The 19,956-nt window shown below is 44.7% G+C and overlaps 1 protein-coding gene across 1 annotated transcript in view; it reads left to right on the plus strand.

Annotated features, from left to right (window-relative positions):
• WNT3 (Wnt family member 3) overlaps positions 1-19,956 on the plus strand; it is a 50,443-nt gene that overhangs the window by 20,019 nt on the left and 10,468 nt on the right. The window contains exon 2 of the mRNA XM_005027845.6: positions 17,174-17,415. Coding sequence (XP_005027902.1) covers positions 17,174-17,415 — 242 coding nt within the window. The remainder of the gene's footprint in view (positions 1-17,173; positions 17,416-19,956) is intronic.

The following is a 19,956-nucleotide window of genomic DNA, read 5'->3' on the forward strand; positions in this document are numbered from 1 at the left end:
CCTCTCCAGATTCCCAAGACTGTTGAAAAACAACTGAGAGATCTTGCAACAACATCAGCCAGCTCTTTCAGTACCCTAGTATGAATCCCATCAGGCCCCATAGAAAGGAAATTATCCCTGGAAAGGATAATGCACAAGTGCTGCAGCTGTTGGGCAGGTGCCTATGGTGGTAGGAAAGTTTCACCCTTGGAGGCCTAGTGTTAGTGGTTATCCTGCTTCACATCACAGGTTGGGCCAGAGCTTCCAGAAGTCTGTTACTGCCATCACGTTGTGTTTTTTCACAACAGGTATTGCTCTCCTTGCCCATCATATTAATCAGAAGCTCAGTTCTCCTCACACACATTTCCCTGTCCAGACTAATGGATAGAGCAAATATGGCCAGGTACATGGCATCCACCTTTTAACATAAGAAATATTCCAATTTGTTGTTTTAACCAAACATGACTCGGAGAACCCAAAGCTGAGGGGCTATGGGATGTTATCAAGCTGCATTATAACAGTGGGACTATGTGATCAAACTGCTCTAATCTGTTAATCCAGAATTTTCTGGATGTTTTAGTATTCTTTACTGGAAGTTATTTTAAACCATTTACCAAATGCAATCATAATCTGGCAATCCTACTTTACAGATAGATACAACCTGACAATGACTCACTGTAACAGATGAATTAATATTGCTGTAGCCTTACTGGTTTTATAACCACATTCTTCCAGCATTGTTAGTTCTTGCTTTTCCATTAGCCAGTTTGCTTCACATTCTCCTCTCTCCTTTTGGCAATGAAATGTCCAGCAACACACTTTTTTCTGCCTCCAAAAAGAACTGATGGCAGTGAAGAGCTCTTCTTAGCCTGTGTGATTGAAACTCCTGTGCATGTCATTTAAACACCGCCAGTATCTTAATCTTCCTTCCGTTTGACACAAGCATCTGAATTTAATTGATTTTTTAACTATCATCACTAGATTTCCAACCACATCTACACCACTATCTCTGGTGCACCTTGGTGCCAGGCCCCTGCAAGAAGGTAAATGCTTTTGAAGACTTGTTAGCTTGAAATGATGGTTGCTACTTATTAATTCCATGTAACTAGAGACAGTGTTTGTGTGTTTGTGTCTGTACAATAAGAAACGATCCTGGGGAACATAAATTATTATTATTTTGTTCACTTTGGACTCTTTTCACTCAAAAAAAAAAAAAAAAAAAAGCAATAGGAGTTCAGCAGAAGCTGCAGGTCTTCCTGCTGAGGACATAACTTTGCCACAGTCCTTTCTCATCCACAATGCCTTGTGTTCCTCATCTTCTTGTCAGAAACTAATGTCAGCACATACAGATGTCTGGACTGCTCTCAGTAGAGTCACGTCAACTCACTCCCAGCCATGCACTCCTAGCTCCATGCTACACAACTGTTCACATGAGCTAAGAGGAGGCAAACAAAGTCCCAATCTAGGAAATATCTTAGTCTCCAACAAAAAGGGCTTTGTCTACATGGGAAAAGTGTGGAAGCTGCTTTACAAACTGGGTGTGCAGGGCATGAGCCATGCTTGTAGCACAGCTATAGCTAATGCCTAAGTGTGCTTTCTCCACACATTTGCTCTCCAAAGCAAATTATACCCAGTAAGGATGGGGAACTAAAGATGCAAAGGCTATGCAGAAAGTCTGAACTAGATCAGTTAACCAATACAAGTTTGGTCCAGTGACACTCTTCTCAGAGATGTTGAAGTTGCTACAGGGCCCAGCTTGAAATGCAGGTCTGCTCTGGGCCCTGCAGCAGGGCTCTCTGCTCTTGAGCTATCATGACTCAAAACCCAACTGAGACTATAAAGAAGGTGCTCAGAAGACAGACACTGCAGGATATGGGGGTAACTGGCCAGCCTCCTAGCATGGTGGGAGCAGACCCCGGTTTCCACTGGTGTTTGCTCACTGTGGATGCTTTTGCAACACGCCAGGCAGAGCACATGAAAAATGCTTAAAGCTAACTGCTTTACAAAGCTTGTTTGGATAAAAAAATAAAAAATAAAAAAAAAATAAAAGGAATGAAACAGATCCAGCAGAGGATGTAGGACAAATAAAAATCAGGGGACAGAGGAACATTCCTCAGTGCTCTTTGAGGAAAACACTTCAGCATCACATGCCATCGGCATGCACTGGGAGGATATTCAGCATAGCCATTGTGGGGAACATAACAACATCCTCTGTCCCCTGCACTACGGACTCTGGGATTCATGTGTGGTCTGTAGTTGTCATGTTATTTCCTATGTCCCTCCATGTGTAATAACTTAATGGCATTTTACCAAAAGCTAATTGAGGAATTAACTTCAGTTTAGAGGGGAAATAAGGGATAAGTCCCCCTCACACTACGTCTGTATCCAAGCTTCTCTAATGCTGCCCAAGACCATTCACTTTATTTTGCTGCTTCTGACAGCACAGCCACTATAGATCAGCACAGAGGACCATTATGGCATAAATCCCACCAAAACACGGACCATCTGGGCTTTCCCTTTTCATGAAGTTGTAAGACAGAAAAATAAAAAATAAATAAAAAAAATAAAAATCCTTTTTGCAAAACCAGGCAGGTCTGTGTGCTGCAACCACTGAATTTGATCTTTTTACCCCAAGGGTGAGAGACTCATTTGTATTGGCTCAAACTGTTTTTTTCAGAAAAGGGCAAGCTGGATCTGAAGACATCCAGTTATAGAATCTGCAACAAGTGTTGGACATTTGTCTTTTTCTTTGATTTGTGCCTTTGTATTTTGCTGGTCTGAATTCTTACTCACCAGGCATTGTCTTGCCCTCTTCTGCTGGACAGAAAGTCTTAATCTTCCCGTTCTTCTCACTGTAACTAAATAATCTCTCAGAAGTCTTTCCAATAGACCAATCAAACTGTCAACATAAGCCACTGCCTCAGCTCACTGCTATTGCTCTTTTGTCCCCTCTCCATGTTTAACATCCCATTTAGAACAAGGAGGAGGCATAAAACACTCTGGTTTCTGCAGTAATGGCTGCAGCTTCATGTGCTCTTGACTGGATAGGAGAGCATATACTTGGCCAGAACTCAATGAAGGCAACAGAAATACAAAACCATCCTTAGCATGTCCAGGAGGGAAGCTGTAGGCAACCTTCAGAGCCTGGGAGCTGAGTAATCCAATTTCATAAACATGACACTGCTGTCTTCCCCCTTGGACGTCTTATTTAGTTTTACTGAATGTAAAAGGAGATGGTTGCATTCTCGTGGAGATACCATTATACAAGGCTACGACTTACAGTCTACACAAGCTTCAACGAAGTACTGCACTGACTTCTATACAAGCCATCTGCTGTTAGATGTCACATTTGATATGACAATATCAATAGTACATTTACATTGCAATTTTGAGTAGATGGTCTTGTAGCAATGGGCGTAGCAGAAAGACTGACCTTTTGTGAAAGCTGCAAATCAGGCACCAGCTGTATCTGCACTGTCCCTGGGTTGCTGCCTACAGGTTTGGTCAGTGCCAGCAAGTCATGATGCCTTAGACCCTGTTTCCGACTCATTACTCATCTTAGAGCCAGCCACTTCCTATCTCAGTTCATCCTACCTCCTGTCTTGGTAGCGGAGAGAGGTATTGTCATGACAAGGAAAAAGCAGAGTGCCACAGCAGGCAGCTGGGCAATCACAGCCACATGATGACCATCACTAGGGTCATTCTTGAAGAACCTTGATATCTGGCACCTTCCACTACCCTTTCAATAGATATTTCTGAGCTTTCCATGTTCCAAATATCATTGCACTACCTAAGAGATGAATATGGAAGTTCAGATTAGGTGTCCTCCAGAGGTTTTGCATTTCTTCAGCCTCATTCAGCTGACTTCTACCTAGACAGGAGGTACCTCATACAGCAAAGTCAGTCTAACAATTTACCCCTCTCAGAAGGGGGCACAACCAATGCTCCATCTCTCTCCCCTTTGTCAACACCTGGTCCTCCCTGCCAGCCACTCTCCCACCCTTTCACTTGTGGTAGGTCTCTCCTCTCTTCTGATCAAAGACAAAAACAAAATGACTTCCTAAGTCATCAGAACTCAGCATAATTGAAATTATTGGCAGAGGGAACACCTGGGTAGGCAAGGCAGGTAAGTCATCTTATTTTATTTTATTGCAGTTCAGCTACAACTTCTACAGTGAAAGTTGCATGACATATTGGCAGAGGAGATGCAGGGGTGTGGGTGTTGGGTGGGAAGTTCATACATGCAAGTGCAGCTCATCCCATGCCCACAGGAGAAAAGGATCTAGGAACAAAATGGTATAAAAACAAGATTGAACTCAGTTCCTGTGGCAAAAAACTCACTGCAGATCTGCCCTTGTTCAGGCCTTGGAGGTCTGCCCTTGGTGATTCTCCTCTGTAGCTGGTCATCACTCAGAAAAACCCTTGGGCATTGAATTGTTTGGGCCTCAAGGACAACTTCATTTGACCCAATTTGAATAGTCATTCCCTAAGTCTCTGTGTAGTCAGTGGGGTTGAGTATAATTCATCTTCCCTACAGTAACTTCACACCACCAGATTAACCGTGGCCCATTGGTGCCCGCTTTTCTACACCCAGTAAGACTGGGTGCAGCCACCTGGAGTTTAAAGTGCAGAAGTGAACCTGGTCTCAGTGACAGAGAAAACAGGAGGTCCCATCAGTTTGGTGTGAGCGACAGCCAGGTTAGGAAGAAAGATAAATCAATGTGTTGTGAAACTTTGACCCTGCATAACAGCACCCAGCATGTCCTGGCCCTTGCACCCATCTCATCATCCAGATGAATCTTCACATGCCAAATTATTTCTGGTCTTAGTCTAGACCTGTTCGTACTGACACTATTTGAGCTTCCCTAAAGTCTTTCATATCAAAGAACTTACGCTCTTCTGAAATCTGGTAGCAATCAGTGTAAGGGCCCATGGACCTGACAGTCCGTCCCTGCCAGACCAAACCAAGGAGCGCACAAATGGTAGCACTGAATTTCAGCTATCTTCAGGTTAATTCCTGTATATTTCAGAGCTGGGTGTTCATTTTTGACAGGGCTGTCTAAAGAAGGATGCTTCTCGCAGATGAGAGCTGCCACCTCCATCCTGTCAGAAGGCATGAGATATAAATCTCTGCAAATAGACTGGTGTGTGAATTCTGTGTCCAACTAGCAACAGAGTTCATGCGTGTTTAAATCTGAGGTTGTTTTCTCCTTGTCAAAATACAGTCTACTAGTTTGCCTTGGCAGCAAACACAGGGAACAGGCAGGTACCACTGAAATGCTGACCAAAAGTGAGATTCTGCTGTAGTTATTTTAGAGGTATTCATCATCTTGTGTCCTCATACAGCTGTTGAGGCATAGGGATTTGCAACCTATACAATTGTCCCAGGAGCTGTGCTCTCCCTTCCTTCTCCTTCTCAGTCCCAAACTGTGTTTCCTTCTCATGCAGCCTCAGCCAGCACACTCCTGCCTCACTCCCAGATATAACAGCTGTGCCTTTGAGGGTATAGATACTTTCCATTCTGCCTTTAAATCTGAGCTTGTTACAGGTCAAGGATAGCAGTGCTGGTGGGAAGGGACCCTCAGGGTCTCCAGTCCAATTTTCTGTGGGGCAGGGCCATCCCCAGCATCATCCCAAGGCAGCTGGGGTCTTGTCTAGCTGAACCCTACAAACCCCTTAGGATGGAGACCCCCCGCCCAGGGTAACAGCACCCTCCAGCAAGGGGAATTTTTCCTAATGCCAATCTGAACTTCAAAACTCAGCTTGTTATATCACCCAGTACCATGGGAAGAGTTTGGCTCCATCCCATTTGCAATTTCCCCACATACAGTTGCAGGCCTTTTTAGACACCCTGCAGCCTTCTCTTGTCCATCCTAAACTAGCTCAGTTCCCTCCTTATCTCCTGCTGCACAACATGCTCTCAACCCCTGACTATCATGATCTTATCTGTTGGAGACCTACCACTTTCTTTACTTCTCTAGTCCACCTAAAAGGACCTAAAACTGCATGCAGAGTTCCCAGTCTGGTGTCACCAACACCAAGAGAGTACCCTCAATTTCCCTCGATGTGTTAAACCCACACTGACAAAGCCCAGTAAGTGGTTTGCCTTGTTGGTGTCACAAGCAACCGCTGATTTGGGTACAAACCAGACATGTTGAGCCATTTCAGTGGTAGGAACTATGAGTGAACTCAGAAACAAACAACTCCCACAATCTTTACATCTTTTAATCAACTGTTTAAAAAATGATTTAGTGCTGCAAGGATTTTAACCCTTGAATGGCTGAACCACCATGGTGATGAAGGCACTTTTTTTCAGCTGGATGCCACCATCTTCTTTTCTGCACTTGCTCTTCTATTCAACCCCAAAATTCACAATCTTTGAGTGAGAGCTCTTCCACTCCTTGCATCTGTTCCAATTGCTTGCAAGTCATTGCCTCCTCCCAGGCCCACCAGAGTGGATCTCCTCGGAGTGCTGTGCATCAAGCATGTTAGGAAATTCACTCTGTACCCATACCCTGCCCAAAAAGGAGTGATGCCTATGGCATCAGACAGTACCACCCTGGGTATTTTTACCATCCCTCCAGATTATGGCCAACTGCAATGGACAATGTGGGATGGCAGGAGCAGTTCATGGTAAGTATCAAATGTGCAATAATTTTGGTTCACATCTGGCATTTTGGGACCACCATGGGCTGTTACATCGTGGAGCTGTGTGAACCAGCCAGCACACAGCTACTTGGTGACACTGCTTAGTGGTCTTAAAAGTCCTTACAGCAAGGCTAGCAGCATCAAAAAAAAAAAAAAAAAAAAGGTCACAGGTATTTCCATTTGAATACATGACTCTCCAAACACCACCCAGTCGCATTTTTATCTTGCTCAAATGATGTTGGCCAATTAGCAGTTTCAGAGCACAAGGCTTCCTCTAGTACATTTCGTTCAAGCCAGACGCAGGGGGGGACAGGTTGCCTTGCATCCAGGAGCTACACAGCCAAGTGCTCACCAGGGGTTGGCTCCTACATTTGGAGGTGATCTAGATGGAGACTGTGGTGTGACTGTAAGTCAGTCTTTTCTACCAAAGATGGTCCATGATGTGCAACAGACTTCCATTGTCTGAGAGGGGGAACATGAATGTGAAAAAAAGTCCCAACCTCAAAATTAGAGCAGACCAGTCTTCAGTGGGAAAACACCTGATTCCCAGAGCTTGCATACTGAGAAGCTACTTTATAAGGAGATGGTCCCCTCCTAGAATTAGTGTCCTATCTCCAGGACATTGACCTCACACAGAAGTTTGCATCTCCTTGGCAGAGGTGGGATTCAGTCATCTTTCACATGCCACACACTCACCCCAAACCAAATGTGTCAGTGGAAGAGCACGTTGTTGCTGCTCAATGCATGGGAGCTCAGCCAGGTCCTCGTGCTTACATCCTCTGACTGCCTGTAAAATAATCCAGCAGACAGAAGCTGAGGATTAGCACATTCCTACCTTGTATTTAGCAAGGGACATTATCTGCAAAATGCAGGCATTTGAGATGGTAAATACTCTGCAGATTATTTGGTAGGTCAGTGGGTTATTGAAGAAAATATATTTGGAGATTAAGTGTTGAAATGACTGACCACACAATCAATGTGTAACTTTTACTTTCAGCTAAGAAACCATTTCATGATATAAACCCTGAATGAATGTTTGGCTTCTGAGTGAAGCATCTTCCTTGCACCCCTATATGCCCTTAAGCTTCACTAATTCTGTGAGTGTGGATGCAACTTATGAGGGGCAAGAGGGAAACCACATCTCACTCACATCAGTGACTTTTTTTAGAATAGAGGAAGAAAAGAAAAAGAAAAAACAAAACAAAACAAAACAACACAGGACTGTGCTTTTTAGGAGGGATGCTTTATTGTTACAGGGCATCATTTGGCAATTTCTTCTAATGATTGAAAATGTACAGTAGGAACTACACAAAATGGTGGTTGATGTTGAATGTAAACATGAATATGAACACTCACAGAGGTCTACCAGAGCATAGCAAGCTCCTCCCCTGCTACCTCCTTCCAATGCTCATCTTGATGTTTCCTTCAGTCTCATCCTACCTTTTTCCTTCTCTGGCTTTCCCTTCTTGAAATATAGCTATACCCATTGCCATTCTTCTCATTCTTAACTCTCTGGGATTAAATATTCAGAGGTTAAAATAATCCTGAAGTCTGCCTACATGGCGAACCTTCTCTTGCCTTCTCTTCCATCCGTCCACTCACTGGCACTTCATTCATATTGCCTGAATTGGCCCCTTTTCCCTAGTGCATGAATATACTTTTTTTGTGCTATACTGTTTCTGTCAACCCACTCTTTATCAGACCCATCACCCTACTCCGATGCTTTCTGAGCCCTTAGAAAACTGGCTGGGGACCCCCCCCCCCATCTCATAGAAATCAGAAAAATTTGTCTTCTTTATGTGTTGGTGTTGGGGCTGAGTTCACCCATCCGTCCAACTTTGAGTGGTCCAGACCTTTCCAATGCAGGACTTTGAAAGCACACTTCCCTTGGTCTTTCCTTTCCTGACAGATTTGAGGATGAGACAATTTAGCAATCAGCATTAACATAATGCAGCAGTTCATGTTCAGCCCAGCAATGCTCTAGTCTGGGCTCTCTCCTGGGTCACTGGAGTACTCCCCAGATGACTGCTGCTAACAGCTGCAAATCCACAAGCTCGGGAGTGCAGGGGGATCTTCCTCCCCAAATTTTACATGTCTGCAGTCAGGCTTGGTATTCGGCCCCTTCAGCCAGGCAGACCCATACATCTAGTCAGAGGAATCACACTCTCCAACTCTCTTCAGAGGCTGCCGCTGGCCCAGGTATATTCTTCAGTATGAAGCCAGCCTCTGGTGACCTTGAGGCAAGTTTTGTGACATAAGTAGCATTTAATTTTTTCTTCACTCTTTTCCTTCTTGTGCACTGCTTGACTTTCCAAGATCTGGCAGTAGCTCCTAGGATCACAGAGCAGGCAGAACAGTTAGTTTGGCCTCTTTTGTATCTGTCAGCAGATGCCAGTGGATTGAGTTAGTGTCCCACAGCCCAGGCTTTTCCAGCTTGTTTCCTGTTAGGCATAACATCAACAGATGACAGTTCGCTAGTGCCCCTCTGTGATTTGGCAGCTCTTCATACTTAGCAGGACCTGATCCCCTAGCCTCTTGCAAAAGATATTTCACCATCTTGGACATTATTTCCAAAACACACAGATGACGGGCAGGATGGAAATATGCTCACAGCAAGCCCAGGTGTGAATTCAGAGTGCATCAACCTCTGCACACTTCAGCAACAACACACTCATGTGCTTCATGCTGCAAGATTCTTGGAGAGTAGCCAGAGGGCTTGCAATTCTTTCTTTAGTGAAATTGTGGTACTTTGCCCCACTTAGAGAAGCCCCTAAACTAGTGCCATTGTCATGTGTTAGTCAACTCTAAGAATGGCTTTATTGAGCTTGGCTGCTTTGTTACTTGCAATACTTTTGAGTAATAGGTCACAGGGAAATTAGACCATCACTCCAGGACGACCAGGCTATTTGGTATTCGGCCAACATGAGGAAGGCTTTTTGTTTGATTTTGTGTAGATATAGTCTGTGATGTGTTTCAGTTTCAACATCAGTGTTGATGGCAAACTAAAATAAAATACTAGCCCTTCCTTCTACTTTCTCAAACCCTAAGCAGCCTTCTTTTTAGCATCTCTGTAGCACCTGAGAAATCATCATTCTGATATCTCAAAATAGAAGCACATGCATCAACGATACCTCTCTCAGAGGATCATAATCATTAAGAGCTTTCCCCTTGTCTTCTTCTAGAAATAATCGACATTTCTCTGTGAATGGAGCACGTTGCCAAATTTCTAACCAGCAGGTGCTATGAAACATATGCCCCTAAACAACATGGGCTGGCCACCCCTGGCTTCTGCTTAATCCTCCCATGGGTCACTTTCCCAGCACTGGGAAAGTCTCTGTCCTGCAATGCTTGGTGGAAGGATTAAGCCCTCCTTGAAGAGGATCTCCATAGCTGTAAATAGTAGACAATGACCTCATAGAGCACGACTTAGTTTTATGGACAATAAACAAAAGTCATGTATGAGGGACCTAGAGGGATTGAAACAACCTGGGATGTTCCTTTGGGAGAGCTCCCAGATGGATACTTAGCCTATTTCTAAGCAACCATGGCTTTGGGTTCATGTTCAATATTCACTTAGAGTGAAAATGTTCACTCTAAGTGAACATTTGCTTTTGTAAAGGTTTTAGAAAGGTTTCTGGTCCTCAGGTGTGACTAAATTATGGCAGAATCTTAATTGGGCAGAAACTGGCCTTGTGGGCTGCTTGATTTTGTGCGGATCATGCAGTTCATACAAGCTAGTTAATGAGGCAATTTGGAAACACACCAAGTGGAAAAAAGCCCTCGTGTTCAAAAGTTCATATCACACTACCGTGTAATGTCTACAGAGCATTTCAAGGGCTGTAATACAGCAAAACTACATCCATGCTCATGCCCATGAGACTTGCCCTCATCTGGGGGATCAGCTTCCAATGCTTAGGCAGTTGAATATCTCTCTCTCATATTAATTTTCGGTCTGCTTTTTAGAGCTTAGCAATGACTGCAAAGTTTGGTGGAGAGTCTGCAGTAATTGTGGTATGTCATAGCAGGGGCAGAAGGGCCCACTCAAGGCATGTTCAGCACAGATTAAGTAGCAGGTGATTTGTGAACAAAGATGTGGGATCATTAATAATATCCAGTTCTCTAGTAAAATATAGCGTTCCGTATTCAAATTCTGTTGTCTTTTCATCTGATCTGCCTATTCAGTCAAGACTTGGCATTTCTCAAGCTCATATGTGCATATATATATTGCATGTTTTTACTTGCAAAAATATCCCTCATGCTGCTCTTGATCTTTAGACAAACCCCAAAATTTGTGTCTTACTCTATTCACAAAGAGCTGTAGTCAGCAATCTGCAAGAATTAAAATATTTGAATATTATACCAGACATAATAGCCCCTCTAAGGTCAGGCAGCAGAACAGAGTTAGCAGCTTGGAAGCACTTTGTATATAAGGGCACCTCTGACAAAGTCATCTGCTGGAGTGAGACCCATGAGCTAGGCTGAGCTAGTCAGACAGTTAAAAATGTACCATAATGAAACCAACAAGGTCTGGATGTCTGGCTGGAAAATTTTTGTTTAACATGCAATGTTGTAACATCAGCTTGCACTAATTTTGTACAACCCTTTCTTACCTGGAAAGCAAGTGTGTGATGATGCCCCTGCTAGGAAGGGCAAAATACCTTAATTGGCAGCTGGGAAGGGCTCACACAGCACTAAATACAGAGAGACAGAATGAAAACTGCTGTCTCCTAGTGTGTATTTCAATGTATCATCCCGACATCACTGAGTACTGTAAAATGGTGGGATGCCAGACTGTACTATTGTCCATTTTAAGCGGAACATGGCCCAGAACTGGAAAATGCCAAAATACATCTGAAAATGGTACAAAGAAAAATCCTTCAGGCAGAGAAAGGTTTTCTCTTAGACAGCAGGTGGCAAACAAGAAACCTGAACTGTGATCTGCTTTTGTCCTGCTGATTCCTAGTTTTCCCAGTGTGTTATATATATTGCAGGGATCCGTACTGGGGCACTGAAAGGATGGTAGAGGGCACAAGAAGACATTTGCTTTGTAATGTTATGCTGCAGTGACTTTAGTTGCTGTGGGAGGGCGGTTTAAAAGAGCCTCCTTTCTACCAGGTCCTTGGTGCCCTCAAGGATTGTTTCTAGCCATGGATCTCAAAGAGTTTAGGAAAAGCATTTGTTATTTAATCAGTTCTGAGACAGAGAGAAAAGGTGGCTATGCCATGTCCCCCAGCACCCACACAGCAGACCCATGAACTTGGCTCTTTGTGCAGGTCAGCCCAGGCTCCAGGATAGGAGGCAGCCAAATAAAGTCTGAGCTTCCAAGCACATAGCACTTACGAATGTATGTCCCATAGGCCCAGAGATTGCTGTGACCTCACTTCAGTACTGGAATCACCACCACCGGCATCATCTGCGATGTTCACAACCATGTATTTCTGCATGGCCCTTTAGGTCTGCTGAGAGCTCCCAGGATGAAAACACAAGTTCCTTTTACTGAGTTAGTTAAGGGAAATGTCACAATGTTGTACAGGATCCCCAGAGCATGTCTACATTTCCATGGGAGATCTATCAGAGGAGACAAGGAAGGGTTGCAATGTTGGGAGTGTCCAGCTCCTTAGGACAAGACGCACCCTTGGAGACATGGAGTTCTATGGCCCAAAGCTTTCCTGCCCAGCTGGCCAGAGGGCTGGTAAGGTCCACAATATTGTGGGAAAAAAATGGAAAAAAGTGCTATGTAGATTCAGCTGTGTTCAGCTGCTGAGTTTGGAGCTAGAAAGAGCTCCTTTACAGCACATTGCAGCAGCAAAACCCAGCTCTGACAGGCAGCCTGTGGGGCAATGTGCGGTCCTGAGGACCCTGGGCAATGCAGCTTCCACTCTCTTGCAGAGAGAAAAAAAAGAAAAGAAATGTCCTAGCAGCTTTTGCTATTGCTGGCAGAAAACCTTTCTTAGTGTTCATCCTAAAAATTCCATAACATAGAAATTCCAAACACTGCAAACATAAAAAACTTATATGTTTTGGTGCAATTCTAATCTGATCAAATCCTGCTCCTGTCAAATACTATTAGGTTAAATTTTTCTCGTTACCATGTGTTTGTCTAACCAGTGGCCAAACAGATGAGTTTGTCAGTCATCTCTGTAGGAAGGATGAAGCTGAGAGGTGGGCACATTATCTTCCACACTGAGGCAGTGCAAAGACATGAGTCACCTCTTCAAAGACGCACCTATCCACAAGGGTCTGCACAAGTCCATCTCCTTCCAGGGCTTCAAAAGTTCATCCCTGACCAATGGGAGTCATGGAGGGTCAACTCGAGGCTGCTGGATCCACTGCTCTGCTCACTCTAGTGCTATTGGACGGGAACAAAAGGAGTCACTGGCCTGACAGACAGTGTCGGGACTCCTGAGAGATTTAAGGGATTAAGCAAAGAAAGAAAAAAGGGATTTCCCATGTGTTTGCCATAGGCACTCATGCTCCTTGTGTTGTGCACTGTGCTCACACGCACACACACAAAAGCCTACCTTTATGTGCACATCTGTCCACTCACACTTGTACACGAAGGGATGAAAGGGAGTCCCCTGGACAGGCAGAACTGTCTGGCTTTTATGGCTTCTGCCCTCGAGCATGCAAAATGTCTGGGTTGTGAGTTGATGCTGGGAAAATACACAAGGCTATTTCCCTTTGATGCAATGGGAACTAGAGAAATGTAGGCTCTGATAGCAAGGAAGGCTGCCAGCACGGAAAGAAAGACAGGAAAGTATGGGGTCTGTTTCCCAGAAGGATTGCATTGAGTTTACGTGGAAAGGATTTGGTAGCAGGGGGGCTGCAGGGGTGGCCTCTGTGAGAAGAGTCCAGCAGCTGCACCATGTTAGATAACGGCCAGCTCCAGCCAGCTCCAAAGGGAGCTGCTGGCCAGAGCCAAGCCAACGAGTGTTCTTGGCTGTGCCTCTGTGACAGCAAATTTAATAATAAAAATAAATAAATAAATAAATGCTGTACAACAGCAGCTGGGGGAGAGGAGTGAGAAAATGTCAAGAGAACCAGACCTACAGCCACCAAGGTGAGTGCAGCAGGAGGGCAGGAGGTGCTCCATGCACAGAGCAGAAGATCCCCTGTGGTGTGTGGAGATGCCCCTGGTGGAGCAGGCTGTCCCCCTGCAGCCCATGGGTCCCCCATGGAGCAGATCTCCACGCTGCAGCCCGTGGAGGAGCCCCCGGTGGAGCAGGTGGACGTGGCCTGGAGGAGGCTGCGGCCCACAGAGAGCCCCCGCAGGAACAGGCCCCAGGCCAGAGCTGCAGCCCATGGAGAGGAGCCCATGCAGGAACAGGAGATCTGGGGGGAGCTGCCACCCACGGGGGACCCAGGTTGGAGCAGTTTGCTCCTGATGGATGGACCCAGTGGTATGGAGCCATGTGGGAGCTGTTCTTGAAGAGCTGCTGCCTGTGGGAAGCCCACACAAGACCAGTTCAGGAAGGACGAAATCTTGTGGGAGGGACCCCACGTTGGAGCAGGGGCAGAGGGTGACCATGAAGCGTGGCAGAGTTGAAGCATATAGACTGGCCACAACCCCCATTCTCCGTTCCCCTGCACCGCGTATGGGGAGGATGTAGAAGCGGGTGGATGGGGGGAAGGTGTTTTTAGTTTGCCTTTTGTTTCTCACTACGCTCATCTGTCATTAGTTGGCAATAAATTTCATTAATCTCCCTATTCTGAGACTGTTTTGCCCATGATGATAATTGGTGAGTGATCTCCCTGTCCTTATCTCAACCCATGAGCCTTTTTTCATTGTATTTTCTTGTCCTGTTCTTTTGAGGAGAGAGAGTGAGAGAGCGATGTGGTGGAGCTGAGCTGCCGACTGGTGTTAAAGCACCCCAGAGATCAAATTTACAATCCAGATAAGAAATTAGGACAAAATTTTTGTTGGTGAGCAGCAGCACCAGTAGCCTGCATGCATGAAATAGGGTGGAGCCCATGGCCAGCACACCAGGGCAACCCACCACCACTGCTGCAAGAAACCTCTGCCACGGGCACAGCCTTGTGAGCTCTGACACTGAATACAGAATTCACCTCTAACACTGTGTAAAACAGAGCAGGGAATCTCTGAACAGATGAATCCATCTGCGAGAGCAGATGTCTGGGGGAAGGCAACTCAAGCACCCTGCTTGTTTCCACCGTTGCTGGCCCTGCTGGATGGATGATGAGGTTAAGATTATTCACAACTGTTGCTTGGAGCTGACAGGTCTTCCCAGCAATGCTGTCCTCCCTGATCAAATTTCAGTTGGTGGGAGCTGGAAGCACAAAGCAGCTCTGGGAACCAGTCCTCGTGCACTGCCCATTATACTGTGCTGCCTCCCAACGGTATCTTCATGCCCCTCTGCCGTGTGTCCTTCTGCTGCATGTTGGAGATGACGTCAGAAAATTATATCCTGTGCTCTGCCCTGAAGGGTTGGCAGCTGCAGAACTGTCCTGCTGTGGGGTTGCTGAGCAGGGGAGGTGCAGGAGAAATGGGCCAAAGTGACTTCTCTCCATAGCTGGTACCCTGGGATTTCCTTTTCATCCTACAATCTTTAGGGTGCAATTAATGCAACCACTTATGGGTGTCAAATCAGCAACAAGGGCTCTCCCAGAGCCATTTATTGTCCAATATTGTTCCCAGCAAACCAACTTTTACTGCACCTGCTTATCCTACAACAAGTTTTGGTGAAGATCCCCATGTTTCTACGTGATGTGCCTCAGGCCTAGGCATCCTCTGGGGAAAAGTGAGATGTGGCGTGAGGAAAACAGCAGAAGACACTCAGCTCATTGGGGCAGGGGTCTCTGCCATTTCCATCTGTTTGTTTAACATCCAAAGTAATAACCCTGGGAATTGGCTGAGAATTCTACAGCATATTGATCAAGTGCAATCTCAGCATTTGAGCTGGATATCAGGATATATTTGTGCAAATAGCCTCTCTGGCTGCCATGACCAATTTGGAACTAACTGTTGAGTCATTTGCAACCTCTTGAAAAGTGATGTTTGGCAGTTGTTGAAATAAGCACATTTGCTTTACCATGAGCATTTCAGGACAAGCATAGTCAACCACAGGTCCCATAAGGCAGTGCTATCTCTATCCTTGGTTGTTTTCAAATTCTAGAAGGACAAGGCCCTGAGAAACATAATCTAGCTTTAAAACTGGCTTTGATTTGGGCAGGAGATTGGACTGGAGACCTCCTGAGGTCTCTGCCAACGTGAATTAAACTGTGGTTATAAAATGATTGATTAGCTCACAAGCATTCTTCAGGTATGAGTGGGCAGGAAATAAAAAAATATTGGGAGTAATGGTTCATACCCCAGACTGTGATGCCATTCAAAGGGACCTCTACTGACTGGGCAATGGAACAGGAATGTCATGTAACAGGCATATTGTGCAGTTCAACCAAGGAACCTGGGGAGAAATAACCTCATGCAGCAATGCAGGCTGAGGGCAGGCCAGCTACAAAGCAGCGTGCAGAAAAAGATACTTCATCTGGCATCCTCTATTCAACTCTCAACTCCCCAATACAAGAGAGATATGGACATATTAAGTCAAAGCTCTTTGGTATTTTCCCATGATAACATCTGGACTGAGATTTCTGTACTGGAAGCAACTGAGTGCTTCATGTTTCTCCTTTACAGAGCCGCCTGCTCATTCACAGGTTTTACCACATCACATGTTCTGGATATACACTGAAGGGGGCTTGGATGCTGAGCAGCAGTAGCTGCAGGACTATAATTGTTTTTGTGTAATAGCAGGTATCTTTTTCAGCAAATATGTCTTCACCCTGCATTGATCATTTCTGGACAAATAAACAATCTGATCCACGTGTTTTCTGCTTGGGACCCGACAGCTCCTTAGACCAGTAGGAAAATATCTGGTCCAATCTGCTGTCCAGCACCTTCACCATGCATCTCCAGCCTCCTGTCTGGCTCACAGCTGCAGCTAGAGGCTGATGTCCGTCAGGGTGGAACCATAGTGGTTCAACATCTGCTGGGACCATTGAGAGGCTCCACCACATGATATTGACATGCCTGACTCCAGACCAGCCTCTCTCCAGTACATGGTGATGAACTCAGCATTAGACAGGACACTTTCCACACTGGCCAAATTTTAGAAACCCTCACGTCAGTGTCTCCTGACAGCCCAGCCTCCCCTTGGTACAGCTCCCTGCAGGGCACTTGTCAGATCCATCAGCCCCTTGGGGAAGTCTTGGATACTTGGGACCACTGTGAATGGCTTTAGGTGCTTCCATGTAGGGAGCTGAATCCCTCCCTCTGTGTTCACAAAGAATGATGAATTAATGCATGCACTTCTGCAGCCCAGGGTATCTTCAGGTGTGAAAGTCCTTCTGTGCTATTCAGTAGGAAGTCTCTTGTTTTCTTACAAAATCCCTCTTTTTCAGGACTCTCACTCTCCCTGGATTATTGGTTCATTCCGACACATCGAATTCCCCTGGGGACCGATGCAGGGGCAGGAAGAATGATGCCACATGGTTTCCCACCCCTCACATTGTTCTCTCTCCTTTGCAGGTCCCTCGCATTAGGCCAGCAGTACAGCTCCCTGGGGTCCCAGCCCATCCTCTGCGGCTCCATCCCTGGCCTCGTCCCAAAGCAGCTCCGCTTCTGCCGGAACTACATAGAAATCATGCCCAGCGTGGCCGAGGGGGTGAAGCTGGGCATCCAGGAGTGCCAGCACCAGTTCCGAGGCCGCCGCTGGAACTGCACCACCATTGATGACAGCCTGGCAATCTTTGGGCCTGTCCTGGACAAAGGTAAACAGCAAAGTCGGGGGCTTGGGGGGGATGCAACTGCCATGGCAGAGAGAGCTGTCTCCTTTCCATTTGGTTTTCAGCCACAATACACCCTGAACATCCTGCTGGGAACACGTTGAGACTGTTGGAAAATATTCTGATGTCTTAGCTTTCAACCCTAATTTCTCCAGTGTCTTTCTTCTATAGAACAAAATGATTTTCCCTCTCCTCTCTCCAAACACAAGTGCTTGCTCCTCCTCATCATTTCCTCCTGAAAGGCCACCTTTCCAGATGCACAGATTGGGAACACTGGAAACATGTTGATGAGACACAACAAGGTTGGAAATCCCAGTGAGGTCTGGGTGCTACACTGTGAAAAGTGAGATATTGGGCACCAAGATAGCTAGGCACCTATCTAGCTGCAGAAAAATGCAGTCTGAAAGGAGACTTCTGGAAGACTTTGTTGTGAGAACCAAGCTAGAAATGTCTTTCTGAAGGCAACTGCTCAAATGCAAGAGGGGAGGTATGAAAGCCAGGATGTCCATCGCATGCCTTCTCTTGACTCCATGCTGAGGGACAAGCAACATTGTCAGCTTGGTTTCATAGCTTCGTAAATACAACCAAAATCATTTCTAAAGCTTAGCTTCATTGGTGTCAATACACCCTGAATTACTACAATCCAGTGAAGTCCATGTATTCAAAGAATTCATGTATTCAAATAAATTATTCTTACAGTGCTATTTTGGAAAGGGGAACCTCATGGTACAGCCTTTTAAGAAAATGGATAAATTAGGGTTTAAAGCTAGGACTTTAGACTACTTCCTAATAGCCTCCTGCAGTGTCACATAACTGTGAATCTTTACTACAAACTTACAATGTTCTGCATGTAAATAGTTTATGGTTTTTTTTCAAGATTCAGCCTTCCAATAACAGTGCAGTTTCCTGCAATATCAGTAGCATATTTCAAAGAAAATGACTCATCTGGATTAAAATAAGATTCTTTATTGAAATGAGGATTGTGAAGTCACATTAGAGTGCTAATAGGGACCATGAGACTCAATTTTTATGTGCTTTACCAGGATGATTTTGGGATAACTGCTATATTAACAATCAAACAATTTGTCACCAAGGCTTGTCACACTCAAACTTGCTACCTAATAAATACATGTCCTAAACTTCAGCACTTACAGGATCAGAAATTCTTAACTTCCCTTAAAAATTTTAAGCATGTTATGAAAGAACGATTATAGCATTCAGGCACTGAAAAATCTCTCACCACCATTTCTGTCATCGTTAAAGCACTAAAAATTTGGATTTGAACCATCCTCCCTTTAATGAGCAAACTGAACTTTGAATTTATGAAGAATATTTTAAGATTCTTTCAGCTGCAGGGACTAGAGCAAAACCTCATATGCTAACATGCCTCAACATTTCCATGCAGTCCAAGCTGACAAAATAAAATATCACCTATAGCTCTGAAACTCTTCTGACAGAAGAAAAATTATTGAGCACATTTGCTATACAGCTTTCCTGATCAACCCATAATGTATCAATAGTCTTCTAGATTGTATTGCTAGGAATTAGTTTGAAAAATATATTAATTCTCACGTCTTACTAACATGTAAGTAGAACGGTTAAAAATAAACAATATCATCCAGAAATCATGATACATCAAAGTCCAAGCCACTTGATTGTGGTTATTATTTACATTTTTAAAATGTGCTAATGTCTTTTCACTGCTGCCTTGAAAATTAATGAGCAGAGAAGGGTTTGGATTCGTTTCATTTATGTACCAATGAGTAACCTTAAGTAGTACTTAGCAATTCCCAAGGTTTGCAGCATGAGTAGCTGTAGGGAAAAATGCAATGTTTTCAGCCATTTTTCTCAGCTGAATTAAGAGCTAATGTTGGCAATAAAAATGTTTCTGTCCTGCCAATAAAACACTTTGGCTGTGATGAACCTGGGGACCAACACTGCTTGTCCCTGCTGAGGGGGCCGTGGAAGAGGTTGCTGGACACATCTGGTTTGTTCATAACATCACTGTCTCCTGGGCTGTAGTCCCACCTTCCCCAGCTGCAGTAACAACAAACTCAAGAGCTGTAAGCCCATAACCCAGAATCAAGATATACAACCCCCACCTGTGTGTTTTACACCCAGCCAGACCCTGAGCACCTGTAGTGATTATTGCCACATTCAACTTGTTGGCTTTCAGGTAACCACAGTCCTAGCCAGGACACACAGAGGGGTGTAACCCCACAAATTAAGAACCATTAATTAATAGTAAAGCTCAAACTAAGATCACAATCATTATTGCAGTTTGCACTGCACACTAGACCAATAGACATCAAATAAAAGCCCAAAATAGCCCATATTTAAGCTATGATAACTATCTGGATGGAATCACTTCTAAGTATCAGAGTGACATTTAGGTTAATCTCATTTATTTCTCCCTTTGGTAGACTGAAAAAAAATTGGTATTATAGAAAAAAAACTTCAAAGGTGTATTTCTCACTATAGTAGCACAGAAAATCATTTCTAATACAGGTTGAAAAGAAATTGGGG

The sequence above is a fragment of the Anas platyrhynchos genome, chromosome 28, assembly GCF_047663525.1.
Source record: "Anas platyrhynchos isolate ZD024472 breed Pekin duck chromosome 28, IASCAAS_PekinDuck_T2T, whole genome shotgun sequence".
In the NCBI taxonomy this organism is placed as follows: Eukaryota; Metazoa; Chordata; class Aves; order Anseriformes; family Anatidae; genus Anas; species Anas platyrhynchos.